A 13,659-nucleotide genomic window follows, 5' to 3' on the forward strand; every position below is an offset into this window, starting at 1 on the left:
CAGGTAAGTCTAAAAGAACAGATTATCTTTTGATGTTGAATCCAGTACTGCTTTGTTTTAGAATCAAACTAAACCCAATAGTTGTAAATTGAGCCAAAATAGTGGTGATTCCCTTGCCTCCCACTCAGTGTCAGGCCAGGTCATGGTCAGCTGGCCATTAAGGCACTGTGGAGGAAGAGTGTCCTGCCCAGCCTGGCTGCCCCATTCTGGGCTGGTTTCCCTGGGTTTGTCTCTCCCTCCCTGGAGCCCTATGGTCTGTGTTTGTCTTACTCTCTCTCTATCAGAGGCTAGAACCAGCCTGCCTGCCTGGGTGATTAGGCTGGGTTCTTCTGGCTTTATCACTACTGTTGTTGTTATTGGAACAGTTCCTCTCATCGCTTCCACTCTTAGACAAGTTGACTGTAGACTAGAGATCTGTGTGACACACACACACACACACACACACACACACACACACACACACACACACACACACAAACAAACACAAGAAGGGGTCAACTTCCAGGTCACCTGGACAGAGTCAGCACGTCAGTGTGTGAATCACTTATATAGTACACCCATATACATACACACAATCCACCCCCTCACTGTATCTACACTCACAAACACTCAAGCTATCCCGTGGGAAGTTTGTTAATTCTGATGAACTTGAGTACAGTGGAACAGCGATAGCCATCTAATTGTAGCTGTCATATAAACAGAGGATGACTGTGTTCCCGGAGATCACCTTTTCCAGTTTCCCTTCAACTCTTTACCTCTTCAACACAATAGACTTATTTATGTCAGCCCTTTGTTGTCATTTTACTGTGGAAATCCTTGGGAGTCCGTAACCTAGAAACTGTATAGGTTTAAATTGATTTACCACCTTGGCTTTTAGCTGAACACTGCTGCTTTTATTTAATCCATCACACTGCAGCAGCAACCTCTACTTGTTCTAATGGTTACTATACAGGGCTGTATTTATTTCAGCATCCAGTGATTCCGTCCATAGTAAATACCCGTTTAGGGGGTTTTGGAGAGCATAAAATGTTATTTGTCACATGCTCTGAATACAGCAGGTGTAGAATTTACTTTGAAATGCTTACGTACGAGGCCTTTCCCAAGAACGCAGAGTTAGAAAGTCAGGAGCATTTTGATAAATAAGGAAATAGTTATAAAATAATAATGAGGCTATATACAAGGAGTACCACTGCCAAGTCAATGTGCAGGGGTATGAGGTAGTTGAGGTAATATGTACATGTAGGTGCAGTTGGGGTAAAAGTGACGAGGCATAAATAATCAGGATCGATAATAAATCAGCACTACTACTCTTAGAGGTTTATGAATACAGGCACTGTGCTTCCAGGTTGATACCAGACTGCTACAGTGGGTCATACAGTAGGGGCAGACTCACTGACTGCCCTAATCAGAGCCGGAAAAGGCTGATTGAACTGATTACAGCCAGGGCATGGCCTGACTCTGCTTCCTGTCAAGGGATGGGTTGGAGGAGGGTGTGTAGGAAGGGAGATTCTGGAGAACAAGGACATGGAAATTCCTTGGAATAGTTATCAAGCATCACACTGTAAATTCTAGTGAACAAAATGTAGCCGTCATTTCCCCTGTTTACAAATATCTCTGGAATACCAAATATTTATTCATGGTCAAACACACACGGTACAATTCAGGTTTAGTTGATTGTACAGTGTGTAGGATTTAGTTGTGATACCAGTATAAACATGGCTTTAAACTATATTCTCCCAGGGGCCAGATGTAATAAATAATAAAAGGTTAATTATGTGGGGGCGGGACATTTTACACATTCGATTATTCTTTGGAAGAACTGTATAAAAAAGCAATGCACACACACCAATAAAGCACTTTTCATGAAATGTTGCTAAACGTAATTCTAAAAGAAGTGGAGGGCGCTCAACCACCTTGAGTCGAGGTGGAAACCAAAAATGTGATAATCATTAAACGCTCACTCACCATATATTTTTTTGTTGTTACTATCGAAAGCGTCTTCAAAGTAATTAGGTTATTTTTTAAATGATCTGAAAACTAAGCATCTCAACAAATAATACAAAGAGACAGTACCAGTCAAAAGTTTGGACAAACACCTACTTATTCCAGGGTTTTTCATTATTTTTATTATTTTCTACATTAATAATAATAGTTGTTGTGACGTTTCTACCGTTAATGCGATGACGGCTGTTCATCGAATAATTACATACCACGTTAAATTATTTTGCAATTAAATCATATAACAATTAAGTAGTAATATGGGGCACCACGGGAAAAGTTCATTTGAGTTACCGTTTCCCGAATTAACTCATATCAGAATATCTCGATATAATATCCTTCATCCATTAATCATTTGCTCCTATTTCACTCTCATTCTGAACGTCGTAATATCCTATAAATCTACACAAACCCAAGTCTTCATGATGAATCAGCTTACACAAATTGGCTTAATTATTTATTTACTAACTGATGAAAAAATCACACAGAAATACATAAACACACACACAGGATAGATTATACACTGAGTATTAACATGATGCAATGACAAGACCCTAGTGGACTTATTAACATCACAAATTCCTAACAAATTCCTAACGAATTCCCCCCCCCCCCCCCCCCCCCCCCCACCCCCCCACCCCCCCCCCTCAAACCATTTCACACATTTTCATTATATTGGGAATATTGTTTCATTCTCCACTTTTGGATGTTTGAGTTTTGGCAGGAGGACTCCTTTGTTCCATGGAGGTTCTCTCCCTCAATACTGCATGGCCAGGAAGAGAAAGTCTGCCCGGTATTTACGACCAGTCATGTAACTGGCCAGCCATGAGTGTTGGTGTTCAAACCTTTGCCTATGAGGCCAAGTCATGACATAGTGAAGACATCAAAACTATGAAATATCACATATAGAATCATGAAGTAACTAAAAAGGTTTTAAACAATCAGTCTATTTTAGATTTTTGATTCTTCAAAGTAGTCACCCTTTGCCTTATTGACAGCTTTGCACACTCTTGGCATTCTCTCAACCAGCTTCATGAGGTCACCTGGAATGCTTTTCTAACAGTCTTGAAGGAGTTCCCACATATGCTGAGCACTTGTTGGCTGCTTTTCCTTCACCCTGCGGTCCAACTCATCCCAAACCATCTCAGTTGGGTTGAGGTCGGGTGATTGTAGAGATCAGGTCATCTGATGCAGCACTCCATCACTCTCCTTCTTGGTCAAATAACCCTTACACAGCCTGGAGGTGTGTTGGGTCATTGTCCTGTTGAAAAACAAATGATAGTGGGACTAAGAGAGAACCAGATGGGATGGCATATCGCTGCAGAATGCTGTGGTAGCCATGCTGGTTTAGTGTGCCTTGAATTATAAATAAATCACTGACAGTGTCACCAGCAAAGCAGCCCCACACCATCACACTTCCTCATCCATGTTTCACAGTGGGAACCACACATGCGGAGATCATCCGTTCACCTACTCTGCGTCTCATAAAGACATGGCGGTTGGAACCAAAAATCGAATTTGGACCCATCAGACCAAAGGAGAGATTTCCACTGATGTCCATTGCTTGTGTTTCTTGGCCCAAGCAAGTCTCTTCTTATTGTTGTCCTTTAGCAGTGGTTTCTTTGTAGCAATTCAACCGTAAAGGCCTGATTCACGCAGTCTCCTCAGAACAGTTGATGTTGATGTGTCTTACTTGAACTCTGTGAAGCATTTATTTGGGCTGCAATCTGAGGTGCAGTTAATGGCTGATTTCTGAGGCTGGTAACTCTAATAAACTTATCCTCTGCAGCAGAGGTAACTCTGGGTCTTCCTTTCCTGTAGCGGTCCTCATGAGAGCCAGTTTCATCATAACGCTTGATGGTTTTTGCAACTGCACTTGAAGAAACTTTGAATGTTCTTGAAATTGTACGCATTGATTGACCTTCATGTCTTAAAGTAATGATGGACTGACGTTTCTCTTTGCTTATTTGAGCTGTACTTGCCATAATATGAACTTCTTTTACCAAATAAATATCTTCTGTATAGCAACACTACCTTGTCACAACACAAGTGATTGTTCAAATGCACACCTGTTAATTGAAATGCATTCCAGGTGACTACCTCATGAAGCTGGTTGAGAGAATGCCAAGTGTGCAAAGCTGTCATCAAGGCAAAGGGTGGCTACTTTGAAGAATCTCAAATATAAAATATATTTTGATTTGTTTAACACTTTTTTGGTTACTACATGATTCCATATGTGTTATTTCAAACGCTATAGCCAAATTCATATGAACAGAAAACAAACATGCCACATAGGTGCTAGAAAAGTGCTAGACTGCCTCCCGGGTGGGGCAGTGGTTAAGGGCGCTGTACTGCAGCGCCAGCTGTGCCATCAGAGTCCCTGGGTTCGCGCCTAGGCTCTGTCGTAACCGGCCGCGACCGGGAGGTCCGTGGGGCGATGCACAATTGGCCTAGCGTCGCCCGGGTTAGGGAGGGCTTGGTCGGTAGGGGTGTCCTTGTCTCATCGCGCACCAGCGACTCCTGTGGCGGGCTGGGCGCAGTGTGCGCTAACCAAGGTGGCCAGGTGCACGGTGTTTCCTCCGGCGCACTGGTGCGGCTGGCTTCCGGGTTGGATGCGTGCTGTGTTAAGAAGCAGTGCGGCTTGGTTGGGTTGTGTATCGGAGGACGCATGACTTTCAACCTTCGTCTCTCCCGAGCCCGTACGGGAGTTGTAGCGATGAGACAAGATAGTAGCTACTACAACAATTGGATACCACGAAATTGGGGAGAAAAAGGGCTAAAAAAAAAGTGCTAGACATCCACACAATAGACAACCACATTAGTGCTTATCATTTTGGCACTGAACGTCGGATTTTGGTTGGGATTTTTGTTGCGTATATTTTATTAGTGTTCAGAATTGATCAAAGGGCCAGTCTAAATTAATAAATGGGCCAGATTTTGCTCGCAGGCCGCCAGTTGAGTATCCCTGCAGCATAACAAACTGTATGTTAACATACTGCGTGCCCTGTTTGTTTCTGTGTGTGTGTAGAAAGCACTAAAGGGCCAGAGTCGTAATGTGGAGCGTCTGAGGAAGAAGATGAACGAGCAGGAGTCCTGGCTGCTGTTACACTCTCCCACCATCCCTTTTCGCATACACAACAAACATGGCAAGGTAAGCTGCAACTACGTAACCACTGGCCTGGGATCAGATATATTGTCTTCCTCCAATGGTTAGGATAAAGACTGGGGGTTGGGTAATCTGATTCTAGATCTGTGGTTAGCAACTATGTCCATGACTGCAATGCTAATATACTGATACTGATACCACCCTGCATCCCACTGATTGGCTTGCCTCTGAAACTAAGCATGGTCGGTTTTTGGATGGGAGACCAAATGCTGCAGAAAGTAGTGTTGGCGGGCCAGTAGGGGGCACTCTTCACTCTGGTCTAAGGAGATACCAATACCCCAGGGAAGTGAAGGAGACATTTCCCTGAGCAGGGTGCTGTCTTTCGGTAGAGACGTTAAACGGGTGTCCTGACTCTGTGGTTATTAAAAATCCATTGACACTTATCGTATGAGTAGGATGGTTAAATTCCCAACCTGGCCCCATTCTATCATGGCCACCTAATCATTCCTAATTGGCATCCAGTGCATTCGGGAAGTATTCAGAACCCTTGACTTTTTCCACATTTTGTTACGTTACAACCTTATTCTAAAATGCATTAGATAGTTTTTTTTTCTCATCAATCTAAACACAATACCCCATAATGACAAAGCGAAAACAGGTTTTTAGACATTTATTTACATAACTATTCAGACCTTTTGCAATGAGAATCGAAATTGAGCTCAGTTGCATCCTGTTTCCATTGATCACCCTTGATGTTTCTTCAACTTGTTTGGAGTCCACCTGTGGTAAATTCAATTGATTGGATATGATTTGGAAAGGCACACATCTGTCTATATAAGATCCCACAGTTGACAGTGCATGTCAGAGCAAAAACCAAGCCACGAGGTCTAATGAATTGTCTGTAGAGCTCCGAGACAGGATTGTGTCAAGGCACAGATCTGGGGAAAGGTACCAAAACATTTCTGCAGCATTGAAGGTCCCCAAGAACACTGTGGCCTCCATCCTTCTTAAATGGAAGAAGTTTGGAACCACCAAGACTCTTCCTAGAGCTGGCCGCCCGGCCAAACTGAGCAATCGTGGGAGAAAGGCATTGGTCAGGGAAGTGACCAAGAACCCGATCGTCACTCTGACAGAGCTCCAGAGTTCCTCTGTGTAGATGGGAGAACCTTTCAGAAGGACAACCATCTCTGCAGCACTACACAAATCAGGCCTTTATAGTAGAGTGGCCAGATGGAAGCACATAACAGCCCGCTTAAAGTTTGCCAAAAGGCAGCTAAAGGACTCTCAGACCATGAGAAACAAGATTCTCTGGTCTGATGAAACCAAGATTGAACTCTTTGGCCTGAATGCCAAGCGTCACTTCTGGAGGAAACCTGGCACCATCCCTACAGTGAAGCATGGTTGTGGCAGCATCATGTTGTGGGGATGTGTTCAGCGGCAGGGACTGGGAGACTAGTCAGGTTCGAGGGAAAGATGAACGGAGCAAAGTACAGTGAGATCCTTGATGAAAACCTGCTGCAGAGCACTCAGGACCTCAGACTGGTGCGAAGGTTCACCTTCCAACAGGACAACGACCCTAAGCACACAGCCAAGACAACGTGTGAGTGGCTTTGGGACAAGTCTCAATGTCCTTGAGTGTCACAAACAGAGCCCGGACTTGAACCCGATCGAACATCTGACAGAGAGGATCTGCAGAGAAGAATGGGAGAAACTCCCCAAATACAGGTGTGCAAAGCTTGTAGCTTCATACCTAAGAAGACTTGAGGCTGTAATCACTGCCAAAGGTGCTTCAATAAAGTAAAGGGTCTGAATACTTGTGTTAATGAAATATTAACGTTTATTTATTTATAATTAATTTGCAAAAATGTCTAAACTGTTTTTGCTTCGTCATTATGGGGTATTGTGTGTAGATTGAAAAACGAAACAATTTTTATCAATTTTAGAATAAGGCTGTAACGTAAACAAAATGTGGGAAAAGTCCAGATATCTGAATACTTTCCGAATGCTCTGTATATCACTCCTCATCTCTCCACCATGCTAGCTGATGTGTGGTGGGCGTTCTGGCACCAAAATAGTTGCCATATATCTCCCAGGTGGGTGCTACACATTGGTGGTGGATGAGGTGATTTTCCCCTTACTTTGTAAAGCGCTAAATAAACCCAATACATTTATTATTATGATTTACTTTCCCACCACAGGAGGGAGCTGTTGTCATATAAAATGTGATTTCCCCCTGTTTTGTCCTCAGAGCTACCTGTTCCTCCTGTCTTCAGACTATGAGAGGTCAGAGTGGAGGGAGAGCATCCAGAAACTACAGAGGAAAGGTATAGTTTTTTTTTAAACAACTATGCCATGGATTCAATGCCTTCAATGCAAATTTGAAAAACCAATGGCCTGGCTGTATGTTCAGGTTTATTAATGGTGTGTTTCTGTGTCTTCAGATCTGCAGACGTGTCAGTTGAGCTCTGTAGAGCTGCAGGTCCTCACCAGCTCCTGCTTCAAACTCCGAACCGTCCACAACATTCCTGTCACCAGTTATAAAGACGGTAGTACACACACATTCACCTCTCCTTCCTTTCCCTTCTGTTTGGAGTTAAAAACCCACAAACGTATCTCCTATTTTCTCAGCACAAAAATAGAAATGGTTTGGGAAGAAATCTAGGTTACATAGTGTTTCTCATCTAATGATAACCTGTGTCATGGCATGTGTGTGTTGCAGCAGGGTTCAGATGGGATGTTTGGATTGGGGTGACATTAAAGCCAGCTGGGAGGCCCAATTTGAGCTCCCAGGATGCACTGGGGGACAGGAAATTGCAGGGAGACACATACTCATACACAACACTGTTATACCGCTGCACATACACATTAAACAAACAAGAACGCATTCATGAGGTCTTCATAAACAGTGCTTCTTTACATTTACGTCATTAAGCAGACGCTCTTATCCCGAGCGACACAGTAGGAAGAGGACAATTTTTGTGTACTTTTTCGTACTGGTCCCCCATGGGAATCGAACCCACAACCCTGCCAATTGAAGTGCCAAGCTCTACCATCTGAGCCACATGGGACCCCACTATGCACCACAAATTGGGGTGCAATCCCACAGTCATGGTGTTCATGGTAGCTTCCTTAGAGATATACTATCTTTATCAAAAGACAAACATGTTTTCTTGCAAGGCAAGGGTGTTTCTGCTCCTGTACTTTTGCTTACTCTGAATGATACATTGTCATCTTGCTAGATTTCTGCTAGACTTGGTTTAGTAAGTTGGATATCATGTACTGTAGTATAAATCTAAATTGGCCACAAAATTTACAAGTCACATAATGATTATCTGAGTCTGGCCACAGCATTGTAAACCCATGATTACAGACGGTGATATACACTGAGTGTACAAAACATTAGGAACACCTTTCTAATATTGAGTTGAACAGTCAGAACAGTCGAAAGCGTTCCACAGGGATGCTGACTCCCACAGTTGTGTCAAGTTGGCTGGATGTCCTTTGGGTGGCGGAGCATTCTTGATACACATGGGAAACTGTTGCACGTTCAAAGGCACGTACATCTTTTGTCTTGCCTATTCTCCCTCTGAATGGCACACACACACAATCCATGTCTCAATTATTTATTTATTTTTTATTGTACCTTTATTTAAGGTAAGTCAGTTAAGAACTAATTCTTATTTTCAATGACGGCCTAGGAACAGTGGGTTGACTGCCTGTTCAGGGGCAGAACGACCTTGTCAGCTCGGGGATTTGCAACCAACGCTCTAACCACTAGGCTATCCTGCCACCTCTACACTCTAACCACTAGGCTATCCTGCCACCTCTACACTCTAACCACTAGGCTATCCTGCCATCTCTACACTCTAACCACTAGGCTATCCTGCCACCTCTACACTCTAACCACTAGGCTATCCTGCCACCTCTACACTCTAACCACTAGGCTATCCTGCCACCTCTACACTCTAACCACTAGGCTATCCTGCCACCTCTACACTCTAACCACTAGGCTATCCTGCCGCCTCAATTGTCTCAAGGCTTAAAAATCCTTCTTTAACCTGTCTCATCCCCTTCATCTACACTGATTGAAGTGGATTTAACAGGTGACATCAATAAGGGATCATAGCTTTCATCTGGATTCACCTGGTCAGTCTGTCATGGAAAGAGCATGTTTTGTACACTGTGTATTTTGATGGTACAGTGCACCCCCCTCCCCCAATTGTGGTGACCTGAAGTTCTGCTTCTGGCAGGCGATGACTTTCTGATTTGTTTACATTGAGCTTGTCAAAGCGACTCCCTTTATACTCACATCAAACACTTTTGTTTTCTCTCCAGTTTAGAGGGGATCTGAAACGTGGTTAAGCAAAGCACAGGTTTACATTCTTTCTCATCGGTAGTCACTTTATAGCACAGTATTGCAAAAACAAAGTCTCCAGGTCAGTTCATTGGCATTTGACATACGTTCAACACCCACAACAGACACACACCATGCTATGACATTATTAAATGGAGTAGCAGAGGGGCTCAAATCAAACAAGCCGGGGGAGGAATGTGATTCCCTCGTTACCATCGCTCTGTCTGACACGGGCCTTTATAGTGACCAGGTAGAAGAAACTAGCTACAGATCTAGGATCAGATTACTCTAACTCTGGTCCTAACCTTAACCATTAGGGGGTTATAGGAATGCACATTGACATGTCATTACTACCATCTTCTTTGAGTATTTTTGTTGTGGTTAAGATCCAGGCAGAGTAGCATCTCTGATAATGAGCAGTGGAGGAGGGGGGGGGGGGATAAAGGTTAGAGTCTGGAGTAGATCTTCTCTTGGCTTCTCCCTCTCTCTTGGTGGCATGACCTGTCTGTGACTGGACATATACAGTCCATAGCACCATACATACACGTGACATATTGTTTTTCCAGGACTCAGTTGTTAGTCTCTCATCTCCGTAGTGGTCCAGAACATGACCCGATGGGCCTGCAGGGCGCTCCAAACAGGCCATCTCCAGTTTCAACCCCCTGTTTATTTACCAGGAAACGCGCAGGCCTCTGCAACATAATCATGCGGAGGCCAGGGGACAAGAGAGGGGAAGCTTAGGTGTGTGAGTGTGTTGGATTGTGTGTGTAGGCTGGTGTGTGTGTTTTCAAGGGCCACCCAAGAACATGTTCGTGAATATTTAAGTCTAAGGCTTAGATACATACACTATGGGGCAAAATGATTCCTCCTGTTTTCCTGCTAATGTCACAGAGAAATTAGGGAGTTGTGGGACAGCTGTATGGGATGCCTTGGTGTAGAGGTCACACACTAAGATGAATGAGTGTGTGATTAAACCTGAGCTCCTCCATCTACCACAGGTGTGGTGTGTGTGTGTGTGTGTGTGGACCCAGTCCTCTTCATCCTCTTTGCTTCCTGCTCCCACATGGGGCTTCAGTTATTCTACCTGAAAGAATACCTCACACAAGAACACGAACACACACAATCATTCCCTGAAATATATACTACTACACTGTTCTTTGCGAATGAGATGTACCCTCGGCTATGAGGTCCCCTACGAACCCTGGTGAAAAGTAGTGCACTATAAAGGGAATAGGGTACCGTTTGCGATGCACCCTCGAGGTTATGAGAATGTATTGTCCCAGGTCACATCCAGGTCAATGATAATGGGTGTGACAGACGGTGACTAACTGTGTTGTGTTGTGTGTTCCAGATGAAGAAACCCCAGGCCTGTATGGATTCCTCCATGTGATCGTCCACTCTGCTAAAGGCTTCAAAGAGTCTGCCAGTAAGTCTCTCTCTGTCATACTGGGCTTGTACTGCACTGTGTTCAGCGTGTGTGTGTATGTATGTATGTATGTATGTGTGTGTGTGTGTATGTGTGTGTGTGTGTGTTTGGATGCGCACGCGTGTCTGTCAGCATCTTTCAGCTATTGTATGTGTGCCTGACACCAGGATGTTCATCTTCTGACTCAGCACTTCTTGATGGTTTGAGCATATCATTTACAGCTTGTGCCACAACCAACAAAGAGGACAGAGGTGACAGGGAGAAAGGGTTCATGGTTACCATGTCTGTCCCTGCACACTGGTTCTCTTCTCCACAGTAAAGCCTTTTACAAGGCCACAACATAGACCCCCAGCACAGAGGTAGAAGTTACCACTGAAACAGGGTCAGGTATTATTTCACCCCCCTCATGGTTAAGAACTTGGAGTAATGGGCTATCTGATCCAAAATCTGTGGTTCGGTGCAACTGCTACCTCGTGCTCTTAATGACTTGTGGCCGGGGTTCTCCTGGTAAAAGAGAGGGATAGGGAGAGCATGAGAGGGATAGGGAGAGCATGAGAGGGATAGGGAGAGCATGAGAGGGATAGGGAGAGCATGATAGGGATAGGGAGAGCATGATAGGGAGAGCATGAGAGAAAGTGGGAGAGAGAAAGAGGGAAGGGCGATTGAGAGCGGGAGCGGTGGGGAGCGAGAGAAAATATATAGAGAAAGGAGGAAATGTGGGGATGGGAGAGATGGAGGATGAGATTGGAGTGGAGAGAAAGAGAGAAAGAGAAAGAAAGCTACAGGGCCAGTCCCTGAGGAGCAGCTCTGGACCAAAGTCACATTCCTGTGGCTCCTTTGATGCTCGGGGCCATCAGGGACACAGCTACTCCATAAAGAGAGCTAACGGGAACAGCGTAGTCCCTACACAGCCACAGCCGAGCTCTCAAGGGACACACACACACAAACAGACAGTGAAGGCCAGGAGAAGCCTCTTCTCTCCATCCCTATCTCGCTTTCTCTCTCCCCCCTCTGTCTCTCAGCCCTGGCCTCCCCCTACCTGGTGCGTGCATGGGATGGCCCTAGCCATGACTTCCTGTATGTGTTATCAGGGGGACATGATGTCAGAGAGCCCCCGAGTGGCTCAGATATGTCTGTACCAGACAGCTGCTGCTCCACTCAACACTCTCCACTGCCTGTTACCTTTTTACACAAGAAGCATCGGTTCAAATATCACCACAGCAGAAAAAAAAGACCCAACGAAATATGCTTCCGCCTCAGATACCATGGCAGCCTGTACTGTAGTGTACCTTATGAAAGCTTCAGAGAGAGGTTTTATTGTGTAATGGATTGGGGGAAAAATGGAAAGCTGTTTCCACTGAAAGCCTGTTTGATCCTCACCGGAGCAGAGTGGGCAGAATTGTTTAAAAATGAAGAAGGAGCATGTTGAAGTGGTTTGGTTGTACTTTTCCCTCCATTTTCTCATGGACCGTACCATTGGCATGCCCCTCTGATATGCAGGGGCTGGGGGAGTATGGTTACCATGGCATTGTCCTGATGGATCCTGCCCTCTGAAATGTAAGAGTTCCTGTTTTAGTTTAAACACCACTCCACGGGTACATAGCGTCTCCTATGTGTATGTAGTGGATGGTAGCTAGTCGTAGCTAGCATAATGATGCAGTTACGCCACCTACATACTTGAGACCAAGTCACCTCTGAACCCCAACAACCTGGTTCAACAGTATGATAGAGTATAGTTGAGTATAGTATAGTGGACCGTATGTGGATCTGATATTTAATGTGTTGAGTTTTATTGTCGGCTTCCCCGGGCTCTGCCCTTCAATTTTGTGTTGCTCTGATTCTATCTCTCGAGCGTATTGTGTGTACAAGCCGTATGTCAACCATTTGCTTCCTTGCATAAGAGTCTGTGCCTGTGTGTTGGTGATTCTGTATGTGTTGTGTGTGTGTATTTGCTTGTGTACTTGTATACAGTACTATTGTATGTGTAGCTCGTAACACTACAACATCCGGTGCCTCCAGTCCTTCCTATTGGACACTAGAGTTAGGGGATATACACTTCCTCTCCAGGGTTGTTTTTAGAAACTGCATTATGTACAAACATGTCCTATTAAAACGATCTTATCAACACTGCCACCCGTAGTTTCTTTCAATAGGAAGCAGAGATACATTTCAGCTCAGGGCAACGTTTCAAAAGTGGGTCAGAGGAAGTAACTAAGAGTCTACTGCCCCCCCCCCCCAAAAAAAAATACAATAAAATAAATAAGAGGAAAACATTGACCTAGAATAGAGGTGTTTAAGCATTGGAGTCAACATGGGAACGCTTTCGACACCTTGTAGAGTCCATGCCCTGACGAATTGAGGCTGTTCTGAGGGCAAAAGTCGGTGCAACTCAATATTAGGTGTTACTAATGTTTTGTACACTCAGTGTATGTCATGTTTTGAACTTGATGTAGGGGAGAGATTTTCTCATCTCTGCCTCTCTATGCATAATGTAATCCAGCCCTCCCTGCATCCTTTACTCATGCAACGGTTAGTGTTATCATCCCGGATCCAATTAAAAATAATTTGATAAGACAATTTCCTTCTTCATAATGTTCCTTCCTTGGAATTCCATTTTTTTTCCAATAAGTTCTAAATAAAGAAGTAGATTCATCATGTTACAGTCGGGAGCTGTGTTTGGGAGGCAGGCAGGCAGGCAGGGAGACAGACACACACACACACAAACACCACACACACCACAAAGCAGACAAACCCTCCTCCCTGTCTCTAGGTCGT

The 13,659-nt window shown here is 44.4% G+C and overlaps 1 protein-coding gene across 6 annotated transcripts in view; it reads left to right on the top strand.

The window, feature by feature from the left end:
• The window catches only part of abr (ABR activator of RhoGEF and GTPase), a 225,502-nt gene that overhangs the window by 140,256 nt on the left and 71,587 nt on the right, over positions 1–13,659 (top strand). For all 6 annotated transcript variants that reach the window (XM_036937431.1, XM_036937432.1, XM_036937433.1 and 3 more), the window contains 4 exons: positions 5,027–5,149; positions 7,353–7,428; positions 7,546–7,650; positions 10,810–10,884. In XM_036937431.1, coding sequence (XP_036793326.1) covers positions 5,027–5,149; positions 7,353–7,428; positions 7,546–7,650; positions 10,810–10,884 — 379 coding nt within the window. The remainder of the gene's footprint in view (positions 1–5,026; positions 5,150–7,352; positions 7,429–7,545; positions 7,651–10,809; positions 10,885–13,659) is intronic.

Source organism: Oncorhynchus mykiss, chromosome 12, assembly GCF_013265735.2.
Source record: "Oncorhynchus mykiss isolate Arlee chromosome 12, USDA_OmykA_1.1, whole genome shotgun sequence".
Taxonomy (NCBI): Eukaryota; Metazoa; Chordata; class Actinopteri; order Salmoniformes; family Salmonidae; genus Oncorhynchus; species Oncorhynchus mykiss.